The sequence below is a fragment of the Rhinoderma darwinii genome, chromosome 5 (assembly GCF_050947455.1).
Source record: "Rhinoderma darwinii isolate aRhiDar2 chromosome 5, aRhiDar2.hap1, whole genome shotgun sequence".
NCBI classification, from domain to species: domain Eukaryota; kingdom Metazoa; phylum Chordata; class Amphibia; order Anura; family Rhinodermatidae; genus Rhinoderma; species Rhinoderma darwinii.
This window is the reverse complement of record NC_134691.1, coordinates 111,888,617-111,913,402: the sequence shown is the minus strand read 5'-3', so window position 1 is coordinate 111,913,402 and position 24,786 is coordinate 111,888,617. Positions and strand designations below refer to the sequence as shown.

The 24,786-nt window shown below is 43.6% G+C and overlaps 1 protein-coding gene across 4 annotated transcripts in view; it reads right to left on the bottom strand.

Annotated features, from left to right (window-relative positions):
* PTPRM (protein tyrosine phosphatase receptor type M) overlaps nucleotides 1-24,786 on the bottom strand; it is a 748,757-nt gene that overhangs the window by 355,422 nt on the left and 368,549 nt on the right. For all 4 annotated transcript variants that reach the window (XM_075826409.1, XM_075826410.1, XM_075826411.1 and 1 more), the window contains exons 10-11: nucleotides 8,703-8,904; nucleotides 5,979-6,081 (exon numbers count right to left, since the gene is read on the bottom strand). In XM_075826409.1, coding sequence (XP_075682524.1) covers nucleotides 5,979-6,081; nucleotides 8,703-8,904 — 305 coding nt within the window. The remainder of the gene's footprint in view (nucleotides 1-5,978; nucleotides 6,082-8,702; nucleotides 8,905-24,786) is intronic.

The window sequence follows — 24,786 nt, the reverse complement described above, 5'->3', positions numbered from 1 at the left end:
GTATTTCGCTGTTTTTTTTGCCCGTGGCGCTCAATGGCCGCGGCGTGCAGGCAGAGGAAAATCTGCCTCAAAATTCCAAACTGATTTTTTGAAGCAGATTCTCCTCCTCCACAAAACTCTGTGTGAACCCAGCCTAAGGGAGGATTTACACAAGCGTGTAATACGTCCGTGCAGCGCGCGTGATTTTCACGCGTGTCGCACGGACCTATGTTAGTCTATGGGGCCGTGCAGACAGTCCGTGATTTTCACGCAGCGTGTGTCCGCTGCGTGAAATGCACGACATGTTCTATATTTCTGCGCTGTTCTCGCATCACGCACCCATTGAAGTCAATGGGTGCGTGAAAATCACGCGCACCACACGGAAGCACTTCCGTGGGACGCGCGTGATTCACGCAACAGCAGTAAAAAGTATGATTGAAAACAGAAAAGCACCACGTTCTTTTCTGTTTACAAACATACAAACAGAGTGTCATAATGATGGCGGCTGCGCGAAAATCACGCAGCCGCACATCATATGGTGATGACACACGGAGCTGTTAAGTGCCTTTTGCACGTGCAAAACGCAGCGTTTTTTGCGCGCGCAAAACGCACACGCTCGTGTAAATCCTCCCTAACAAATATCACTCCTATATTCCTCTGAGATCCTCACACTGACCAAACTTTCTCGCCTTCAAGAAAAATACTAAACGACATCAATCTAATTAACAAAAGTAAGACATATCTATCATATCTACATGTGTATGCAATGGATTGTTACCTGCAAGCAGCTGCTTTAGGATGCGGAAAGACTGAATGTGGCGTTCGTCGATGGAATTACTGACACTCCATAGATGTAAGTGTTACATTTACTGTATTAGTAATTCTAATACATAATGGACCTCATTTATCAAAACAGTCCAACAGTAAGGGCACGGCCAGACGTGGCGGAGGTTTTCCGCTGCAAATGTTGGTACAGATTTGGGGCAATTACGCAAGGAATCTGCACCAGCATTTGCATATTTGACAGGTAATTCAGACGTTGCAGAAATCACAGCAGACTTGCCACAAATTTCAGTTTTTGCATTGCAAAGGCTAAAATATGCAGTGAAATTCCGCTTCTTCTCCGCAACAGTCAGTGTATGCTGCGGAGGGAAAATTCCGCAACGCAGACTATGGTCCGCAGCGGAGTTTTCCCCATCGTCTGAAATACCTTGCAAGAAAATGTATTGAAACAACTGTAAAAAACGGCCACTGGAGAATTCCACTGCGGACTGTCCGCAGGGGAATTTCACAGCAATTCCGCCACGTCTGGCCGTGCCCTAAAACTGTCTTTGTTGCTCATAGCAAAAAAATCAGAGTCCAGCTTTCGTTTTTCCAGAGCAGTTAAAGGGGTTTTCCCATAATCAACATTTATCATGTATCAACAGGATAGGTAGTATATGGGTATGTGCACACACACTAATTACGTCCGTAATTGACGGACGTATTTCGGCCGCAGGTACCGGACTGAACTCAGTGCAGGGAGCCGGGCTCCTAGCATCATAGTTATATACGCTGCTAGGAGTCCCTGCCTCTCTGCAGGACAACTGTCCCGTACTGTAATCATGTTTTCAGTACGGGACAGCAGTTCCACGGAGAGGCAGTGGCTCCTAGCATCGTACATAACTATGATGCTAGGAGCCCGGCTCCCTGCACTGTGTTCGGTCCGGTACTTGCGGCCGATATACGTCCGTCAATTACGGACGTAATTAGTGTGTGTGCACATACCCTATATCTGATCACTGGTGTTCTGATCGATGGGACCCCCACAGAACAGGCTTACCTTGCTGTCCCTGGAAGCCCCATAGGAATGGAGTGGTAGCGCACATGTTTGGCAGCCGCTCCATTCATTTATATGGGGCTGTCGAAGATAGTGATCAAGCTTGCGACTATTCCTGTGGATAGGTGATAAATATTGATTATGGGAAAACTCCTTTAAAGAGATTAAACCTTTGTTCTGTTCGGTGGCAACGGACAGTTTTTTTGTTAGACAGTTTTGACAAATGAGGCCCAAAATATTCTTTAGTCTTAGAAGCTTTCTACTACTTAGTGTGTGCATATTTGTGCTATCTGGTCTACATACTGTTTATGTCGATCATGACTAGTAAGGGTATGTGCACACACAAAATCAAATACGTCTGAAAATGCGGAGCTGTTTTCAAGGGAAAACAGCTCCTGATTTTCAGACGTCTTTTAAGCCACTCGCATTTTTTGCTGCGTTTTTTGGAGCTGTTTTTCTATAGAGTCAATGAAAAACGGCTCAAGAATTGACATGCACTTCTTTTTCGCGGGCGTCTTTTTACACGCCGTTTTCCAAAAATGAGGTGTAAAAAAACGCCCCGTCGGAAAACAGAATGCCATATTTCCCATGGGCAGATGTTTGTAGGCGTTCTGCTTCCATTTTTTCGAGGCGTAAACACCCCAGAATATGCCTGAAAACACTACGTGTGCACATAACCTTACAATCGTCACATTTTTTACATTTTAACCCCTGAGATGAAACGCTCCTATTACGCACCAAAATACCTTTGAAATACGCCTTAAAATATGCTTCAAATACACTTGCAAAATGGAAAAATACTTTCAGAGGCTGATTTCTTGAAATCAGCCTCCCCTTTTTCAGCCTATAAAATAGAATGTGTGCACTTAGCATTACAGTCACAATTTTTTTTGTAGATTTTGAATTCATGTCTAAAGTAAAAATAGGTGGTGTAACTAAGCTGCCATAAATGTATTTTAACCCTTTAGTGACATAACTAATTTGAGCCTTCAGGACCAGTAAAATCTTTCCCCCAGCGGTCATAACTTTCTTCAATGTAGCTCTACGAGACCTTCTATTTTGCAGGAAGGGTTGTAGTTTTTATAGGAACCATTTGGGATACATATAATGTATTGAATAACTTTTATTATTATTTTTTTTTGGGGGGGGGGGGGCAATGGAAAAAAATCCCAGCAATTTCACCATTGTTTTTGGGGATTTATTTTCAACGTGAAGTATAAATAATGTGTTAGCTTTATTCTACGGGTCATAAATACTACAACGATACCAAATGTTTTACAACTTTTTCACAAGATAAACCTGTTTTTTTTTACAAAATTATTTGTTTGCAATTAAATGAGAAAATGTAGAAGGGTTGAAAACTGTAGCTAAATCCACAAAGTGTGAGGGTACACTTGAAGCCAAGACTCGTGGCTTTAATACCAGACCTAGAATGATCTCGAGCCGTGATCTAGCCTGAGCTAGAGCCATTATTAGCAGCTCCCCCTGCAGCCACACTGCTGCTGAACTGTGCATTGCAAAACAGTAATGAACTTTTCCTCTTAACCCCTTAACAACAAAGGACGAACGTAACCGTCAAAAGCAGGAGCTAGTTTCTGCATAGCAATGGATATATCCGTCACTCTGATCTCGTGGGTACTGCCACTGTACCCACGAGATCAGCAGCAGAAGCACGGTTGTTATACACAGCCAGGCTCCTGCAGCAACTGCCAGAATTTAAGCGCTCTCCGATCCGGCAGTTTAACGCATTAAATGCTGCTGTCAATGGTGACCGCGGCATCTAATGTGTTTGACCGAGGAAGGTAGCTCACTCTGTCACCCGATTGGCACCCCCACAAAAAGATCACGGGGCGCCGATTGGTCTCCATGGCAGCTGGGGGCCTAACAAAGGTCCCCAGTTCTGCCTAACAAAGGCCCCCAGGTCTGCCTTCAGCAACTGCCTATTAGGCCATAGGCATGGCCTAATAGATAGCCTGTCAGTTTTACACTGACAGGCAATAATACTTTGGTATACCATTATATCTGTGATCAAAAGATTGCAAAGGGAAGTCCCCTAGTGGGACAAAAAAGTAAAATAGTTAAATAAAGTTTATGAAAAAAATATAAAAAATATTACAGTAAAAATAAAATAAAACCACTTTTTTCCCCGTAACGACTCAAACAATACATTTACAATGTTAATTAAACCGCCGTACGGTGTCCACAAAAAACAATGGCAAAATTCCTTTTTTTCTCCCATTCCCCCCATAAAAAATTAAGGGTATGTGCACACGTAGTGTTTTCAGCCGTTTTTCAAAAATGCATAAAAAAAACGCCCGTGAAAGAGAAGTGCATGTCACTTCTTGAGAAGTTTTTGGAGCCGTTTTTCATTGACTCTATAGAAAAGCAGCTCCAAAAATTGCCGTAAAAAAGCAGCAAAAAACGTGAGTTGTTAAAAAAACGGCTGAAAATCGGGAGCTGTTTTCCCTTGAAAACAGCTCTGCATTTTCAGACGTTTTGAATTTTGTGTGTGCACATACCCTAAAAGTTAATCAATAAGTCTCATGTACACCCAAAATAGTACCAATGAAAACGAAACCTTGTCTTGCAAAAAACAAGCCCACATATGGCTACATCGACGGATAAATAAAAAAAAGTTCCGGCTCTTGGAATGTGGCGATGCAAAAACAAGTAATTTTTTTTAGAGTTTTTACTGTGCAAATGTAGGAAAATATATAAAACCTTTATATATTTGATATCCTCGTAATCGTACCAACCCATAGAATAAAGGTAATATATTATTTACACTGCATAGTGTCCGGCGTAAATTTATAAAGCGAAAATCAATGCTGGAATAGCTGTTTATTTTGAATTCTGTCCTAAATTAAAGTTACAGCTCTTTGAATGCGACAGTGAAAAAACAAAAAATAATCATTGGTCATGAACGTGCAAAAAGGCCTGGTCACTAGGGGGTTAAGGTACTCTACATGCCATGATGTGTGGCGTGTAAACGACTCCGATCAACGAGACAGCTCGTTGATAAGCGCTCGTTTGCTCCTTTCACAAGAAGCTAGTAAGGGAACGAGCGCTCATTACTCGGATCGCTCGTCCCTATACATTTTTAAGATGTCAGCAGCACATCTCTCTGTTTACATAGGGAGATGTGCTGCCGTCAATGATAATAGTTTCGGCATTTAAAAGGATGCAATTAGCCGATGAACGAGCGCTTATACAGGGCAATGATCGGAAACGAGTTCTGTGAACGCGCGTTTGCCCAATAATTGGCCGGTGTAAAAGGGCCATTACCTGAGCACAGCTCGAGATAAACAGTAATGGGGGTTAATGAAATGCTACAATAAGTGGATATTAGATAAAAGCATGTAAAAAATGGACAAAAGGATAAATTGAAGCTTGCTTTACTTGATGACCGCTACAACTGAAGTTGGCCATGGTGATAAATTATATAAAATCTCAAGGAAACCTAAACGCACTAGTTGTAGTAGGTAAAGTCCTTTGCCCTCAGGGAACCTCATATACAATTTAAGAATCACAAAAGCATTTATTTTATGCAGATGCCGCAAAAAGCCAACTTTTATGTAGTGTGCATAGTCAAGCTTCCATGCTTTGTAATACTAATGGGCTTGTGGCACCCTCACATTGTGTATGACATTAACCCACCATTAAACAAAAACTCTGTCTGCTTCTAAGGTGTAAGCAGCTGCACAAGAAAGTGGTCATACAGCAAAAATTTTCATTAAAATAGACCACCACCTGTTTTATTGTGACACTGTGACACAAGGGTACAATTAACCGAGGGAAAGTCTTTACATAGGTAAATACTGAAAGGTTAGTGTAAAACAATCCAGGTTAAAAGTCTGCTGTAACCATGAATTTTGCTGATAACAGCAAGCAATTACAATGCTGGAGCGAATAAGCCACCCACACACCGAAGCTGCCGCTTTGTTCTCCATCTTCAAAGAATCAGCCACTTGCATTTGGATCAAATGATTTAAACAATTCTGAGACTCTCATCAAAGTGCCATCCTTTCTACTGTTATTTAATTTAATTAGCCCTAATACAGACACAGATTTACACAGTGTACAATGTGCTAAAAGTAATCCCTAGAAACATATTCAAGAAATTAATCAATCACATTTTTTTTTAAGAAGATTTTTGTATTATTTTTTTTGTTTCTCATACCTGAGAGGAGCACCTCTGCTCTGAGCCGGCTTTAGCAGAACTGTCAATGTGCTGTCAGTCTGATTCAAAGGTGTTTCCAGTTCATACGCTGGCATAGAGGGTGCTGGGGAACACAAATCGAGATCAAACTAATAAATTTAATTTTTTCTGGAGCCAAAACATCATTTAAATGAGTACTTTATATGAGAAGGATCAGATAAAATATCACACATATCTCCTCTATTATCCCTTCCAGACATATTGTGTCAAAGGAGAAGAACCAAATAATTTTAATTAGATTTAGGAAGAAATTACTAATCTAACTTTTGGTGTTACACAGACTACGGTGCATATATGGTGCACCTATGGTACCAGCTAATAAAAAGATAAAAGGGAAATGTCTTATGAATTTAATTTTAGTATCATTAAGTCTATATAAGAGATTGAATGTGTTTGTTCTGTATTTTAAATGTTGTAGCTAATTTAAAAAAAAAAAAAAAAAAAAATTATTCCTTGGGAGTGGCCATATGGTGGGTACACACTTCCGTCTTATATTATCTTGATATATAGTACTGCAGGGTATTTGCATTCCATGGCAGCTGAAATAAATTGGAGTCAATTGACAGAGAAGTGTCAGAGACTATGGCAGTATCCAGTAAGTGATGGAGTACAGAGCCCTACCCAAAGACCAGGGAGTGACAAAGGGAGATGTATATACAGAGCCATATCTGTATGTTAAGTGTTGCTATCCTGCCTTATCTACGCCTCCAGAAGTAAAATAGAGCTGCCAACATCTTCCCCACCCTCAAATGATAATGAGAGAACTGCTCATTCTGCCCCAGTCTATACAGCAAAGCTGAAAAAGTGAGTTACAGAAAACAGGAAGTGTCAGTCTACTGTGAACAGTGAAAACCATTTTTCTTTATTTTTCTTTCCATAGCCTTTTGGGGGAAGGGAGGTATTTATATTGTGATGTAATTTATAAATTGTGTGATATTACTTTTTGTACTGAATGAAAATAAAAATGTAAAAACTGTGATGTTTTGAGATTTTTTATGTGCAAAAAAATAAATTTTTAAACACAAACATTTCAAAAAAATATTTAGAATAAAAATTTGATATAAATAATATGTAATATTATTGCTGATACTGCACTTTTACCATTGAAATACAAGGAAAGCACTATAAAAAATACTGATTTACTATGCTTGTAGATGATGTATTGCAAAATATGATAAGGGCACTGACTTAGGACCATTCAGAGAATTAGGGATAATACAGAACATTAAATAAGTATTTCCACTTAATTGTAACCTATTCATCAATTAAGTAAAGAGCCAATGGTAGTCTGATCTCAACTTGACTCTCACTCCCAACCAGAGACATTGCATGCTTCTTTTCACACACAAATCCTCTAGCAGTTCCCTTTATCAAGAAGCTAATATCAAACTACTATCTCATTGAGTTCCCTCCAAACTACATCAACTACAACCCTCCATTCCAAATACGTGCTGACGATGCAGTAAAGCAGGAGGTACCCTCCTCCCTACCTTCTGGTCCCGTCGGATCCTCTCTCTATTCTGGCCCTCCGTGTAGTCAATAGATGGGTCACTGGTCGAACAATGCCCTCGGACCCTGCTTATTTCCTCCTCCAGCATTATATAAACCAGTGCGAATCAACAAGAATTCCCTTCTTTAACACTTTGTTATGGCAGCATGTCTTTGCATCCCTCTTCTATGGAAGAATCAGATCCCTCCTCCTCTATCCCTTTGATTTTCCAAGGTAAATGATATTATGCCTATGGAGGATCTAATGTCTTCTGTACAGAATGCTACTGCCTCATTCTACACCTCCTGGTACCACTGGTCTGCTTTTTGCAACAGTGTGGGATATTGGAATTTCCTTGCTCGGTCATGATGGGGCCTCTTACACCTCAACTTCTCCAGCCCTCCCCCAAGCTTTTTTATTTCTCTCCCCTACAGGGGGTTCTTCCCTGACCTCAGGTTACTAGGTCACTTTCTTTTTGTGCTTCATATTAATAATACGAATTTGAAGGGCTGCTACAGGTTGTCTGGCACCCCCAGTGGAGTATCATTTTATTTGACAACTTTACTATATTGCTCATGTATAGTTATGTTATTTGCTCTATCTGTTTCAAGATCTATGTATCATTGGGTTTGTCACTTGACTGTCTGTGGGCTATCGCGATCTGTCAACTCTTTGTTCATAAAGAATTATTTAAAAACAATGATGCAAATAACACCCTGTAGAAATAAACATAGAAATTGTTGACTCGCTGGCCCTTTACACCCTGGGCTAGTGCCAATACAACTACAAAAAGTGGTCTCAAAGACTGCTATTGCTAGAGGATGTGTTACGAGACATTAGCCGTTTTTCATATATAGAGATGCATTCAACAAAGATCAAAGGTTAGAATATACACATATCCTAAGGCTAAGATAAATGTCCATATATTAGTCCAGTATGAAATTGAAGTTTAGAAATTTGCATAACATGGTTACTGGAGCAGATGATAATACCTAGGGAAGCTCAGGTGTCACACTGAACTTTAAGCCTTGACTTTGTATATATTTGTCATGTATTTACTTCTGAAGTATTATCAGCATTGTATTATTGTCACAGTCACAATCACCAGCCAGGATTTCCTTTACACGCTACATAATAATGTACAAGTAGAGATAGCAATATTATAAACAGACGATTCAATTCATTCAAAGCAATACCTGAGATTTTGGTTGCAAACTGACTAGTAATAGGGGGGCCAAAGCCCTTGGCTGTGCTGGCTCTTATTGTGAAAGAGTAGGTTGTCCCAGGATACAATCCAAAAAACAGGTAGTGCGTTTCATTTCCTTGCTTTATAATCCGGCCACTTTGATTGGATAAATCTATTTCTGGGTCAAAGGAGCTGACTGCCTTGTATGAGATCTGTGAAAAGAAGCAAGAAGAATAAATGGAAAGTCAATGGAAAGTCTCGTGTTGTCGGTGCGAGATTACATCTTTATCCGGTAAACCCATCTGATGTATGCACCGTCAGACATTTTATGATAACAGATCATATTCCTCTAGACTCTTCAAAACCTGAATTCAATGAAGGAACTCAGCCAAAACTGTTATGCGCTATTACTTTTATAGATACAAGTACTTAGAGCCAGATGGATTACTAATGTGAAAGATGGCTTCTGGCTTAACCTAATACCTACAAGTTGTTTTCCTATACACTTCATACATATAAGACTCCATTTTTGCTCTGTCTTTTAATAATTAAATTGCCTTAAAAGATTCGATTTTCATGATGATAGACACCATTGCTCAAGATCATTTTTTCTTTATGTGCATAAAGAGATTTAAAAGCAGAGACAGTGCAAACCCTGACAGCTCCGTAGATACGGCGTACCAGTGAGCAATAGCAGATATGAGTTTCTCATCAGCGCTGACAGAACTAGAGTTTGCCATTTTGTTATTGTTAAAGAGGCTTTTCACTGAGAAATCTTCATGGTATGTCAATAAGTATACTACACAAAAGGGTGGGACAATGAAAATATAACTTTTAATATGATACTTAACTTCTTCCCGTCCGCACCACTTAAATTAACTGGCTAATGGCATCGTCCCTGTGCCAGCGCCTGTTAAGTTACGTGCTGTGTTTGATTGCCCTGCCACGCAGTGCCATCAGCAGGATCAGCTACCACACTAACAGCTTGATCCTGTACTGTGACAGGGAACTGAAATAATCAGTTTCCTGTCACAAAAAGCCTTATTTTCACCATAATTTTTGTTTAGGTTTTAACAGATAGACTCAGAATCACCTCTTTAAAAAAAAAAGGAGATTCACTGCGGTCTTTATGAAAACCGTAATAATTACAGAAAAAGATACATGGTCTTACATTGTCATTGCATTTTGAAGCTTTCATTGTCCAACACTGTCTGTCACGGAGGTGTCATGTCTCTGTCCGTTATGTGTACCCAAAGATAAAGGTGAGTCTTAAATATTTAGGTGCTTTTGTCACTACATATATGAAAGACTATAAACTCATGCAGTACTTTCACCCCCCAGAGTTTACTCAAATAGATAACCCAGCCCTATTTGCTTTTATGCCTGTCTGTACTTGGATGTTTATCATCCATGTACACACAACTTGAGGACAGCATCAATATGGCAAAAATATAATTGTGTTTATTAACACATACCAAGTATAACCAAGAGTAACGTTTCGACCCCGCAGGAGCCTTTCTCAAGCATTTTATGCCTTTCTGTACTTGGATGTTTATCATCCATGTACAAATGCTGTGTCTAAGGGTCCTCTTACAAGGCCCAATGTGGGCCGTGTAAACGAGTGCAGATCAATGAGGCAGCTCGTTGATCGGCGCTTGTTTGCTCCTTTCACAAGGAGCTATGTATGTGCTCATTACATACTTTTCTATCATGTTGGCTGCACTTCTCCCTGTTTACACTGCCGACAATGATAATATTTTAGGCTGCATAAATGGTACAATCAGCCGATGAACGAGCGTTTGCTTGTTCATCGGCTGATCGTTGCCCTGTTTACACAGGGCATTGGTCGGGAACAAGCGTTCTGTGAATGCTCTTTTGCCCTACAATTGGCCCGTGTAAAAGGACCATAAGGGTCCTATTACACGGCCCATAATTTTTCTCTAATTTTAAATAATAAGAAAGCTCTATGTATCCTGCAAAAAAAGAAAAAACATTTTTGGGGTAAGCTAAGAAACAAAAAATGATTTCACCTTTATAATGCAGCATTCCAAAAGGTGAAATTTTGCTCTGAACATTAAGGTTCAAAACACCCCCGGTCATAAATGGGTTAAAAAAAATAACGCCAGAGTTATCCAAAAAAAAAAAAAAAAGACTTTTGACTTTGTGACATTGTTAATTTTTTAAGTAACATAATAACAGCTAGATTTGAATTGCCTCGCCCTTTTTTGTAGCATACTGTATTCCTGGTGAGATTTCCCACATATTTGAATTCATTGCATTTTCCACGTCAATGGTGAGGTCCAAGCGGTGGGAATGGTAAAGTGTGTGCACTGGCCTTATAAAAAAAATTAATTTCAATGAAGAGTAACTATAGATACACATTCACCTACCGAACGAGAACCGGCTACCCTCGTTCCCAGCAACAGGGGTCATAACAGTCCAAAAATAAGAAATATGAAGTTTAATGAGCTCAGATACTACATTTTATATCTAATCCAATAATCTAAGTCCTGTTGCCTAGCTACAGTCCACATTAGCGATAAGGTGACAATTCTGAATGTGTTTGGGACTGTGTCATTCAATATTGTTGTTCAATAAGGCACATGAGCGCTTCCTTCACAGTCTTACAGCACTGGAAGATACAAAGTTATTCTGCTAGCTAAAGAGGAGCAGGAGATATGAAGCCAATAGAGAAGACATTTTCACACAATGTGGCAAATCACACAAATGACAACAACACTAATAGAATTAATCCCAGGTTTTCGGTCATTATAACCCTTTTGTTTAGAGACATCTGGGTTGACGTAGAAGTCCTGTCATTATATTACACATCTTTGCTGAAAGTTTTCTTAAAGAAATAAATCACTGTTGTAAAAATAAGTTGGGAGGCACTGGCAATGTAATAACATTCATTTATTATGTGTCATCTTTATATTTTAACTATTCTTCTTCTTCTTCTTCTTCTTCTTATTATTATTATTATTATTATTATTATTATTCAGAACATTTATTTTCTATGTAGGGATTCTATACCTTTGTATAGTTATGGCATATTGCTTGGTAATATCATCATTCTGTGATTGGTGTGGTTCTGACTGCTTGGTCCATGTGAGTACAAGCGCCACAACTCTTTGGGTATTACCAAATATACTACAAAGATTGTCAATGGCCTGTGTCTGATATTGCAGCTCAGCTCCATTCACTTCAGAAGTGACAAAAAGAAAAGACATATAGTCTTCGCTTGGGCCATTTATATGCATTATATGTACTGTAACCTCAACTGACTGGTAACTTCTATTTAAAACTGTACAGTTTAACTTAAACGTCGACATATTTAATTCACATTTTTTAGGCATATATGAGCATCATAAAGGGTGGTCCCCACTCGGGACTTCTCTTTATGAGCCAGAATAGAGTCACTCTGTGAGAACAGCTCATGCTCTGATGGAACTGACCTGCATGGCCGGCCTTAGCTATGTTCGACCAGTGCGTTCACACAGGGTGCCAGACGCCACAAGGCAAGAGGGGCGCCAGCGGGTGTGTGTATCCCTGCACCATTGCAACTTCCAGCGGGGATACACACACTAACTGCAGTCGCCTTTCCACCCGGGCGCTTCTTCACTTAGTGGCCATCGCTACCGCTGTAGCAGCTGCTAGCGGTGACACCGAGCATGAGCGCGGTGGCGCCGCTAGCAGCTGATGCGGCTGCTATAGCGGTAGCGACGGCACTATAGCAGAGCAGGGAGATATCTCCCTGCTCTGCTGTCTACTAGCGCCACCGTAGCTCCCTGAAGGAACGCAATCCCCGTGTGACCGGGGATTCCACTCCTGGAGCGCTGCTTGATGTCACTGTCCATATATGGACAGAAACATCAAGCAGCTTGATGTTTCTGTCCATATATGTAATACACCTAAAAAAACAACCTCAAAACAGAAGAAACAGGGAGTCCCCACTATATGCTGAACAACCAAAAAACAAAGGGGACATAGCACCCAATATTTATACCTATGAATGTATAACTGACACGTATCTTCATAAAATATTAAAATCTTTATTGGTACATAATGAATAACGATACTTGATAACAGAAATATTGACAATGGTAAAATAAGTCAGATTCCAAGAACAGCATCAGAGTGGTATAGATGTAATACTACCTGAGGGTATACAGAGTAACCTATCTAGAGGAAATGATGCCAAATACACATAAACACCATGTAATATAAAGGACATGTGCAGCTGTAAAGAACAGCATGGATACACAGCCCAAGCAAAAATAGTGACTATAGGTAATAGTATATATGTATATACAGCCCTCAACAGAAAGCTATCAAATAGGGAAAAGGCATATCACCAAGAAGAATAGAGCATACCTATAGACATGGTGCTGACGAAGCCGGTCCCAGGCGAAACGCGCGTCGAGGTGCTCTTTGCTTCTGTGCCATATCTAGGCTGATGTCCATCTCCTTGCACCATGTCTATAGGTATGCTCTATTCTTCTTGGTGATATGCCTTTTCCCTTTCTGTTGAGGGCTGTATATACATATATATTATTACCTATAGTCACGAAGATACGTGACTATTATAGTCACGAAGATACGTGTCAGTTATACATTCATAGGTATAAATATTGGGTGCTATGTCCCCTTTGTTTTTTGGTTGTTCTGTCCATATATGGACAGAGGCATCAAGCAGCGCTCCAGGAGTGGAATCCCCGGCTCCTTCAGGCAGCTACAGTGGCGCTATTTATACTGGAAGGTGGGTGGGGTTGCTATCCACAGGGGGGCACTATAGCAGAGCAGGGAGGTATCTCCCTGCTCTGCTGTCTACTAGCGCCACTGTAGCACCCTGAAGGAGCGGAATCCCTGTGTGGCCAGGGATTCCACTCCTGGAGCGCTGCTTGATGTTTCTGTCCATATATGGACAGTGACATCAGGGGAAACTCCTGAAGCGGAATCCCCGATCACAGCATTGCAGACTCTATGACCGGGGATTCCACTCCAGGAGAAGCCAATGACGTCATGGACACAGACGACAGGAGCTTCTCCTGGAATGGAATCGACGGTCATAGCATCTGCAACGCTGTGACCGGGGATTCCGCTTCAGGAGTTTTCCCTGATGTCACTGTCCATATATGGACAGAGGCATCAAGCAGCGCTCCACGAGCAGAATCCCCCGGCCACACGGGGATTCCGCTCCTTCAGGGAGCTACAGTGGCGTTATCTTCACTGGAAGGGGGGGTTGCTATCTACAGGGGGGCTGTGGGCTGTGTGGCACTACCTACAAAGGACAACTGTGCAGGAGCACACAAAATACCCAGCTTTCCTTGGTATCAAAAAAAAGTGTGGAAATAAACTAAGATATAACTTTTATTTAATCTAGCTAAAAGGATTAATCCTTTACTCAGACTAAATAAAAGTTATATCTTAGTTTATTTCCACACATTTATTTGATAGCTGGGAAAGCTGGGTATTTTGTGTGCTCTTGCACAGTTGTCCTTTTTTGAATGTCTATTGCCCGCCAGCTATCAGGGTCATTTCGTAGTCCTTGCACTACCTACAAGGGGGCTGTGGGCAGTGTGGCACTACCTACCAGGGGGCTGGATGGCACTACTTACCAGGGGGCTGTGTGGCACTACCAACCAGGGGGCTGTGGGCTGTGTGGCACTACCAACCAGGGGGCTGTGGGCTGTGTGGCACTACCAACCAGGGGGCTGTGTGGCACTACCTACCAGGGGGCTGTGTGGCTCTACCAACCAGGGACTGTTGGCTGTGTGGCACTACCAACCAGGGGGCAGTGGGCTGTGTGGCACTACCAAGCAGGGGGCAGTGGGCTGTGTGGCACTACCAACCAGGGGGCTTTGGGGCACTACCAATAAGGGGGCTGTGTGGCTCTACCAACCAGGGACTGTGGGCTGTGTGGCACTACCAACCAGGGGGCAGTGGGCTGTGTGGCACTACCAACCAGGGGGCAGTGGGCTGTGTGGCACTACCAACCAGGGGGCTTTGGGGCACTACCAATAAGGGGGCTGTGGGGCACTACCAACCAGGGGGCTGTGGGGCACTACCAACCAGGGGGCTGTGGGGCACTACCAACCAGGGGCTGTGCGGCACTCCCTACCAGGGGTCTTTGCGGCACTCCCTACAGGGGGCTGTGTGGCACTCCCTACAGGGGGCTGTGTGGCACTCCCTACAGGGGGCTGTCCGGCACTCCCTACAGGGGGCTGTGCGGCCCACTCTACAGGTGGCTGTGTGGCGCTATCTACAAGGGGGCTGTGTGGCGCTATCTACAATGGGGCTGTGTGGCGCTATCTACAAGGGGGCTGTGTGGCGCTACCTACAATGGGGCTGTGTGGCACTACCCACAAGGGGGCTGTCTGGCGCTACCTACAAGGGGGCTGCCTGGCGCTACCTACAAGGGGGCTGTCTGGCGCTACCCACAAGGGGCTATGTGGTGCTACCCAAGAGGGGGTTGTGTGGCGCTACCCACAAGGGGCTGTGTGGCACTACCTACAAGGGGGGTGTCTGGCGCTACCTACAAGGGGCTGTGTGGCGCTACCCACAAGGGGCTGCGTGGCGCTACCTACAAGGGGCTGTGTGGCGCTACATACAGGGGGAATCTGTGAGTGGGGGGCTGATGGTCATTTTACTGTGAGTGGTGGGCTGATGGTCATTTTACTGTAAGTGGGGGGTTGATGGTCATTTTACTGTGAGTGGGGGGCTGATGGTCTTCAAGTGGTTTCCACCTCTGACCTCCAATTGAAATTAATAGGAGGCAGAAAATACCTGCCGCGCCCGTTTGGAGCTTTTTTTTCCAGCGTCTTTTGCATTCTCTTCAACAGCTTAAGAAAAAACAAAAAAAAGGTCACCCAACGCTGTCAGTTGCTGAAGGAATTTTGAGGCAGATTTTTTTTGCCTTACAAAAAACGTGTCTGAACATACCCTACGAGTGTAGTGCTTGTTCTTAGCCATTTTCTGTCTTTCAAAAAAACAATTTGTGGTAGGGGGGCCCTGAGGAAATTTTGTTTTTCCAGTGCTGCCACGAGTCCGAAAAGGTTGGGAAATTCTGTACTAGGCTACAGGGTCCCATCATGGAGCAGCTCAGTTCGTCATGGGAAAGGGGCCTAGGTGAGTACAATTTTTGTTTTTGTTTGGGGGCACTGTCTACAAGGGGGAGGTGCGGGGACTGTTTGGCACGATCTACAAGGGGGAGGAGGGGGACTGATTGGCACTGTCTACAAGGGGAAGGTGGGGGACTGTATGGCACTGTCTACAAGGGGAAGGTGGGGGGCTGTATGGCACTATCTACAAAAAGGAGGTGGGGAATTATGGCACTGTCTACAGGGAGGCTGTATGGCAAAATCTACAGGGGGGCAATCTACTGTGTGGGAGCCACTAAGCGGACATTATACTGTGTAGGGGTACTACAGATGGCATAATACTGTGGGCACAATTAGAGGACAAAATACTGTGTCCTTGAAGGGGTTGTAATATATTATATTATTAAATATTATTATTATACTGTATGGGGGCACTAAAGGGGCATTATAATTTTTTTATGGAGCATTTTTTTTTAATGATGGGGTGGGGCACCAAAAGATCATTTCGCACAGGGCGCCATCTATCCTAGGGCCGGCCCTGCTGACCTGCCCTTGCATTACATTCATTTGAATGTCTGCAATACTACATTTCTCCTGCAGTGACCAAAATATATGGACAGACGTGGCTTCCCCTAGCAATAACAGCTTATCACCAGAGTTCAGAGAAGCTGATCACTCGTTCATATTCTTTTTAAAAAGGGGTTGTCTGCATGAGGCAACTGCTTTCATAAGAAAACAATACATCTAAAACATCCTAGAGGAGAATATCCAAGAATCTCTTTTTGTTGTTGCTGTGTTAACAGGGAAGATTGTTTTGAATGGAGTGAACACAATGGTGGGCATTTAAAGCTGCTTAGAAGTACATTGGCAATTATTTTTTTTTACTGATATTTACATCTGATCTTTTGTGAATATAATTGGTGCATCATTAGAAGTGGTGCCATCAAAACATGTCAATCTGTCCCTGCTGGCGTCATTTTAATTGCCACACACTGGTCAAAGGAATTGGTATGGATGCTGAGAACAGCTACAGTGCACAGTATTCATCCTCAGTCTAACAATATTATCTACTTCCAGAAGCCTTGCTTTAGAAAATCTCCACCAGCAATTCAAGTGACACCCATATGCATAGTAAGGGACACAAATAAATATTTCAGTAACCTTTTGTTCCCTGTCTAGCTGTCAAAACGGAAAATTTTGACTTGGCAGAAAAATCTGTGACTTTTGAGTCACACCAATTGTCAAGAGTCTGATTGACAGGTGAAAAGTAAAATTTTTCTGCCTCTGCCTACACAGACTATTCTGGCTCCCCATAGAAACCTCTTATGTGTGCATTACATTAAAGCAATGTCTTATTTATTAAATTACTGGTTGCTCCATGGAAAGAATTGAGGTTTATACCATCTGTATATATTTCAAATCACAAATATTGACTAATGGAGGCGGAAACATATTTTACATCAGCTCAATATTTTCTGGCGTAGAAAAGTTGAAAATGCCTCAAAAGTCACAATTTGTGCAAGACATTGAGACGTTTGGTGAATTTGCACTGCTCATGGCACTTTAGCAAAATTACTATAATTTACGTCAGAAATTGGCGTAAATTATAGCACAAATCTATGCAAGCGCACAGATGACCAGGGATGCGCCTAATGTATTATTAATAAATTAGGCACATCTTACACCAGCACTTTTTAGATTAAGACTGACATATGAAACACCAGTCTTAATAAATCCCCAATATTATTAAAAGTTGATGGAGCAGCAGGAAAATGCTCTAGTTGTTGAGTAGTTCTGTTCTTTAGAATGGGATAATTTCCACATTACAATTCCAGTCAATTTAAAGGAAAGCAGCAAAACAACAGCTAGTTGGGTGAGGTGTGGGCTTCCTACTTGACAGCTTAGACTGTTCCATTCTTTGTTAGTAGACTTCCAATGTAGTCAGGTAAGAGTCCATTGTTAGGCAGGGAACGCTTCTTAGGGATCAAGTAGCATATAATCGTGAAGAATTTGCATTCAAATAAATGGTAGCTTTTTAAATTACACTTGCTTGTTTCTCTTATAATAGGCTTCATGGAAAGAAATGCTGGCAACATGCAATGAAAGTGACCATTATGCTATTTTGCTATTTCTAAGGTATCGTCCCTGAACAATCCATTCAAATTGGCATCCTTATCATTCATCTGTTTGACTGGCACCGGCACACAAGGCAAAGATACACATGAATATATGTGGAGCTTTGAATTATAATGTGTTCCAAAGAAAGAACTGATTTATGTATGCAGCTGTCAGGGGCAGTTTATGTTCTACAATACTCATGATCATGTACAATCACAACTAAGATCTTGGCCCCATCTATTAGTTGGCATAACTACTATGAGAACATGCCCCCACAGTAACCAAGCTCCCAATTAAGTTTCTGGCTTGTTAAATATATTGGACATTAGGGAAATGAGCATTCCTCAAGAAGATAGTTGTGACACAATTTTAACACACACCTGATCAACACATAAAACATAAAATTGCTGTCTTAGGCCTGATGCACAGGAACGTATTTTTTTCCTCCCGTAAATACTGGAGTAAATACGGGTCCTTGGTCACACATATTCGACCCGTATTGCACCAGTATTTACGGACCCGTGCCCGTAAAAAAGGGACCGGTGTCACCAGTATTCTACCCGTATTTACGGACACGTTTTCCCTGCAAAATTGCACTGCACTAATCGGCAGCCCCTTCTCTCTATCAGTGCAGGATAGAGAGAAGTGGCAGCACTTTCCGTAGTAAAAGTAAAAGAAATTCATACTTACATTCATATATTAGCCGTTGTCTTGGTGACGCGTCCCTCTTTCGACATCCAGCCCCCCGACCTCCCTGGATAACGCGGCAGTCCATGTGACCGCTGCAGCCTGTGATTGGCTGCAGCGGTCACATGGGCTGAAACATCATCCCGGGAGGCCGGACTGGAGAAAGAAGCCGGGAGTTCTGGGTAAGTATGAACTTCCATTTTTATTACACGTTGATCTTTATTGTGATCGGTAGTCACTGTCTAGGGTGGTGAAAGAGTTACTGCCGATCGTCTAACTCTTTCAGCACCCTGGACAGTGACTATCCCCTGACGTCGTCTTGCAAAACTCCCGTAATTACAGGGGCAGACACGTAGTCACCCGTAATTATGGGAGCCCCATAGACCTCTATGGGCCTGCCCGTGCCGTTATTCTGGCCTGAAATAGGTCATGTTCTATATTTTTCAACGGCACAGGCACCTTCCCGTAAGCATACGGGTAGGTATCCGTGGCCAATAGAAGTCTATGGACCCGTAATTACAGGCCGTAATTACGGGTGTTTTTACGTTCGTGTGCATGAGGCCTAAAAGGGGTTTTCCAGACAAAAAAGAAAAAAAATGGATGGCCTATCCTCAGGATAGGCCATCAATTGCTAATGTGTCAGGGTCTGTCTCCCGGGACCCCCGCCGATCAGCTGTTTAAAAGGGTTTGCAGCGCTCATACGAGTTCATTTCTTCTTGCTCACTGTGAATCTTCGACACGCATTTAGCGGCGATTCACAGGTATTGCAGCCTTTTTTTCCATTCACTTCAAAGGGAAAAAAGGCTGCAATACCTGTGAATCGCCACTAAATTTGTGTCGAAGATTCACATTGAGCAAGAAGAAATTATGGGAAGCAGCGCTCGTATGAGCACTGTAGCCTCTTCAAATCTGAAGGTCGGAAGGGGTCCCGGGAGTCAGACCCCGACCGATCGGATAGGCCATCAATTTTTATTGCCTGGAAAATCCCTTTAGGCCCTGTTCACACTGAGTTTTTTGATGAGTTTTTTGGCACGGAAACCGCTCTGCAAAACTCGTCAAAAGACTTCCGGTTCCGGCGCTGGGGATGCAGGACGCGAGTGACTGAGCTCCCGCTCCCGTCCAGCCTGTAAGCTCGCAATAGTCGCTACGGCGACGATAATCAGCGGGGAAGTCACCAGCCCTGCACACGGCAACATCATCGGTGGTGCCTGTATGGACAGTACCTCCTCAGAAGCGCGCAGAAGCCAGCCATGGAGGAATCAGCCGCGGCCGTGGTAAAGGGAGGTAAGATGGCGGCGCTTCCCGCCACTGCGACCCTGCTATACACACAGGAAGATGAGCTGCAGCACCATCAGTCCCAGCTTTCAAGCCCGGCAGAGCATGTACTGTCCGCTCTTCCAGTAGCCATTGACTATGTAACCCTGGCCCGTGAAGTAGCCAAACAGATAGCGCCAGACCTGCAAAAGGCGCTGGAAAAAACGGTGCAAGATTCTCTAAACCGCGTGCATGCGGAGCTGGCACAAGTCACTATCAGAGCTGATGAGTTAGAACAGCGTATGACGCTGCTGGAGGATGAAAATGAACGCCTGCAATCCAAACTCAGAGGGGTGCTGTCTGTTACTGCGCAGTTGGGGGACAAGGTGGAGGATCTGGAAAATCGCTCCAGGAGGAGCAACCTGCGACTGGTGGGGCTGAAAGAAGCGGTGATATCTGCTGATTTGCAACGAGTGTGTGAGAGGACATTGCCGGAAGCCTTAGGTCTCCCCCGTCCATGCCGGGTGGAGAGGGCGCATAGAGTGGGGCCGGACCCCAGAAACCTCCCAGCAACAGCTGACCACAATTCACATCGTCCCAGACAAGTGATCTTCAAACTGTTGGATTACAATGACAAGGTGGCACTCATGAAAGCTTTCCGCAGCAGATCGCGTCCTTTGGAAATAATGGGCATGAAAGTGCTACTATTTGAGGATTTCTCGGCGGAGGTTGCAAAACGAAGGCGGGCTTTCAGCAAGATCTGCACCGCGCTGTTCCAAGCGAGAATACGCTTTAGCCTGCAGTACCCAGCCATCCTGCGGGTGTTTCAAGAGAACGGGCGGAATAAGGTTTTTACCACTCCACAGGAAGCGGAGGACGCACTTGCGGAGCTTTGTGGGAACAGATCACAGCAAGAGGAGCGTCACAGTCCAGTACATAGTCCGCAGCGCAAGTCAAGAGAAGACAAAAGGATCCGGCTAAATATGGAGCGTACCTGGGCAGAAGCCTTTTATGCCCACACCTGGAAGATCCCGGGGGGGGTCGAGCCGGAAATAGAGGGGACTCTCCGAAGCCGCAGAGGCGAACACGGGACCGCACCCGATCCACGTCTCCTGATTGACGGACGAAGTCCTTTTTGGCGCATTTTATTTAAGCTGTTGTGATGATGATTTTGTGGACGCTGCAGACCAATTGCAGATTCCGACCAGCTACAGATAAGTTTACAGATAATCTGAAAGTTATTGAGGGGGATATTTTGCGGTCTTATACAGCACTATGTACCGGTCAATAGTTGACCTATTGTTACAATGTTATCAAGGTTGAAGTATATGCATTCTGATATTTCCCTGCTTTTTCACGGCAAGATATTTGTGAGGGAGTTAGATCAGGATCTGAGATTGTCCCTGGTGGGCGGGATTGACCGGGAGTGATACAATGCCTCCCCCACGCAAGGGATTAGTGTTATCTGTTACAATGGCAGACTGAGGGAAATTGTGGTAGGAGATAGGGGACACAGAGGTAGGGAAACCTTGAAGCGAAGCAAGGTTCATAGGGAAATGTGAGGATGCAATCCTAACGGACTCTAGGCTGTTAAAGTAATGATAAGGGAATGTACATAAGGGTGCGCAGGCGACAAAGAGGTACTGAGGGGGCAAGGGCAGGTGTTACTTCCTCATGGAAGGAGCCATATAGGCAGGCTGGGGGGGAGGGGGAGGGGGAGGGAGGGGCGCGTTCTGGCGTAACAGAAAAAAGTGAAGTCACATACACCAGTGGGTATTAAGGGACTGCTAACCCTTGCCGCAGGTGATTTTATGATTTTGTTAGGTAAGGGATGGTTGGCCTTGTTGGTTCTGGCTTACAAGCCAGGGTTTGGTTATGATGTTAATGTTAATGTTTGTACATGGCTCTTGGGAAAAGACGGATCTGACTCCCCGGACTCCACACGACTTTTAGGCACTTTAGCTCATCTTAAACACGTTCCAATAACATGAAAATAGTTTCTTGGAACATTAAAGGGCTGAGATCCCCACAGAAAAGGACCAAACTTTTAAGGCACATGAAACGATTGCATCCTGATGTGGCCCTATTGCAGGAAACTCACCTTACCGAGCCGGAGTTTAAGTATTTGCAAAAGTTCTGGGTGGGTCAGGTTTTTGGCTCGTCGGCAAGGGAGGGTAAGGCGGGAGTTATAATTCTGGTACATAAAAACTTTGCGTTTACGCTGGTGTCCCAGGAGCGGGATGACGAGGGCCGTTGGATCCATCTAGTGATGGAGCATGAAGGGGAAACCATCAGTATTTATAATGTGTATGGCCCAAATACGGTTAACACTGGTTTTTTTGGTCACTTGGAAACCCAACTCCAGCAGGATCGCACTAGGTTTTTTATTTTAGGGGGAGACCTTAACACTGTAAGGTCTTCAAAGGAGGATAGGAGCGCAGGGACTAGTTCGCAGAGAAATAGAGATAAGATCTTGCCCGACTTTTTAAGACACACGGCCCTAATAGATGCGTGGAGGAGTTTACACCCAGATGCGCGGGAATATACACATTTCTCTCATGTTCATCAGTCATGGTCGCGTATTGATTATTTGTTAGTTAGTGACGCAATGGCGCGACGTTTACGTGAAGCGGCAATTGAAGATCTAGTTATTTCGGACCATGCTCCGGTTACCATTACATTGGCTGACACAGTAGCTAGAGGAACGGATTTTATCTGGAGGTTTCCCGCTTTTCTGGCAAAGGATGAGGGCTTTACACAGAAGCTTAAGGGGTGGTGGATGGAATTCGATGGGGATAATGTAGCGCATCGCTCGGAACCGTCATTGTATTGGCGTACAGCCAAGGCGGTAATAAGAGGGAAAATCATGCAGTATATGTCTAATCTTAAACGTAAGACGACCGAAGGATACAAGGCAGCGAGCGACAGATTACGGCGTGCGTACACAGCATTCCTACATTCGGCATCAATGCTATTGGGGGAGGAATGGAAGGAAGCCAAGCGACAGTTTGATCAATGGTTAGACAAAAGAGAGAGTATTTACCGGTCCCAATTTGATGCTGATTTAATGCGTTTCGGCAATAAGGCGGGCAAATTATTAGCGAGGTTAGCAAAGGGGAGGTATGCACCGGCACATATTTCAACACTTAAAGAATCAAACGAAACTCCTACCTCGGACCCAAAAAAAATCAATACCATATTAAGTAAATATTACCAAGCCCTTTACTCAGAAACACCCATAGATCTCCAAAAAGGGAGGGAATTTTTGGAGAAGGTGAAGTTGCCAGGGCTCACCCAGGAGCAGAATGGTCATTTGAGCGCGGAGATTACACTAGAGGAAGTTTGGAGCGCCATTAAAACATTATCTAACGGGAAGGCCCTGGGTCCGGATGGATTCACAGGGGAGTTTTTCAAATCTCTGAGAGAAGAAATCAGCCCTACCTTGGTGGCATATTATAATACTTTACTAGGAACGGGAGCTTTACCAGCAGAGGCCAAGGTAGCGCATATAAAGGTGTTACCCAAGAAGGGGAAGAATCCTCTTGACCCGGGGTCGTACCGCCCCATCTCGCTGATAGATCAAGATCAGAAATTGCTCACAAAAATTTTGGCCAATCGACTGGCTATGTATCTACCCATACTGGTGGGAAAATCTCAGGTAGGCTTTGTAAAGGGCAGGGCTGCAGTGACAAATTTACACAAGGTATTGACGGTGCTAGAAACAGTCAGGCACGATCCCCAGCCAGGTACCAGGCCGGCACTTTTAGCGCTAGACGCAGAGAAAGCCTTTGATAACATACAATGGGAATGGCTGGGGATGGTGCTAGACAAAATGAACATTCAGGGAGATTTCCGGGTCTTCCTGAAGGGAGTCTACAATAGCCCGCAAGCACGTGTTCACTCCTCGGGGTTCCTATCAGATCCCTTCCAATTACATAAAGGAACACGACAGGGTTGCCCCTTGTCGCCCCTGCTATTCAATCTAGCACTGGAACCTATGGCCAGATTCCTGGAGGAATCGGATATGTTCAGAGGCATTCAAGTGGGATCTTGTGCAGTGAAATTAGCCCTGTTCGCTGATGATGTCATAATTTTTATGTCAAACCCTCAGGAGCATTTAGGGAAGGTTTTTCAATTTTTGCAGGAATTTGGGCAATGCTCGGGATACAAAGTCAATATAGCTAAGAGCGAACTGCTGGAGTTGGGCAGGCCATTGCCAAATACCTTTTGGCAATCCTTGGGTTGCGGGATATCACCGGTGGAACACTGCATTACCTATCTGGGTATCAAAATAGGGAGGGTACCAGATACTCTGTATGGCTTAAATTATCCCCCGTTAATTAAAAAAATACAAGCGGAACTCACTAGATGGGGCCAATTGCCGTTGTCCCTCTTGGGAAGATCTCATCTGATCAAGATGGTTAGTTTTCCTAGATTGCTATACCCCTTTCAAACGCTACCTCTCTTATTGAAGCATGTGGATGTCTCGAAATTGACGGCTTCATTCACTAAATTTATATGGGCAGGAAATAGGCTGCGTATAGCGCTCACCAAGTTCATGATGGGTAAACAAGAAGGGGGTGTGAACTTTCCGAATGTCAGGGGTTATAACGTGGTCTGTCTTATGCGTCATGTAGTAGATTGGCTTCATGAAACAAGTAATTATTCCAATTTAGATCTGGAAGGGGAGTATGCTTCACCTTGGAACCTGAAAGCTTTGTTACATTGTAGAATCGCTTCTCTTCCGTGCCGTCTCAAAACCTCCATTGTATTGAGAGATACAGTTCTAGCTTGGAAAGTGGTACGTAAGCAGTTTGGGTTACCCCACCTGGTATCGAAGTATATGCCGTTGAGCGGTCATCCGGAGTTTTTACCGGGAATGGACAAGGAGGACGGAATTGCCTCATGGGGGAGGGTAGGCATTGGTAGCGCAAG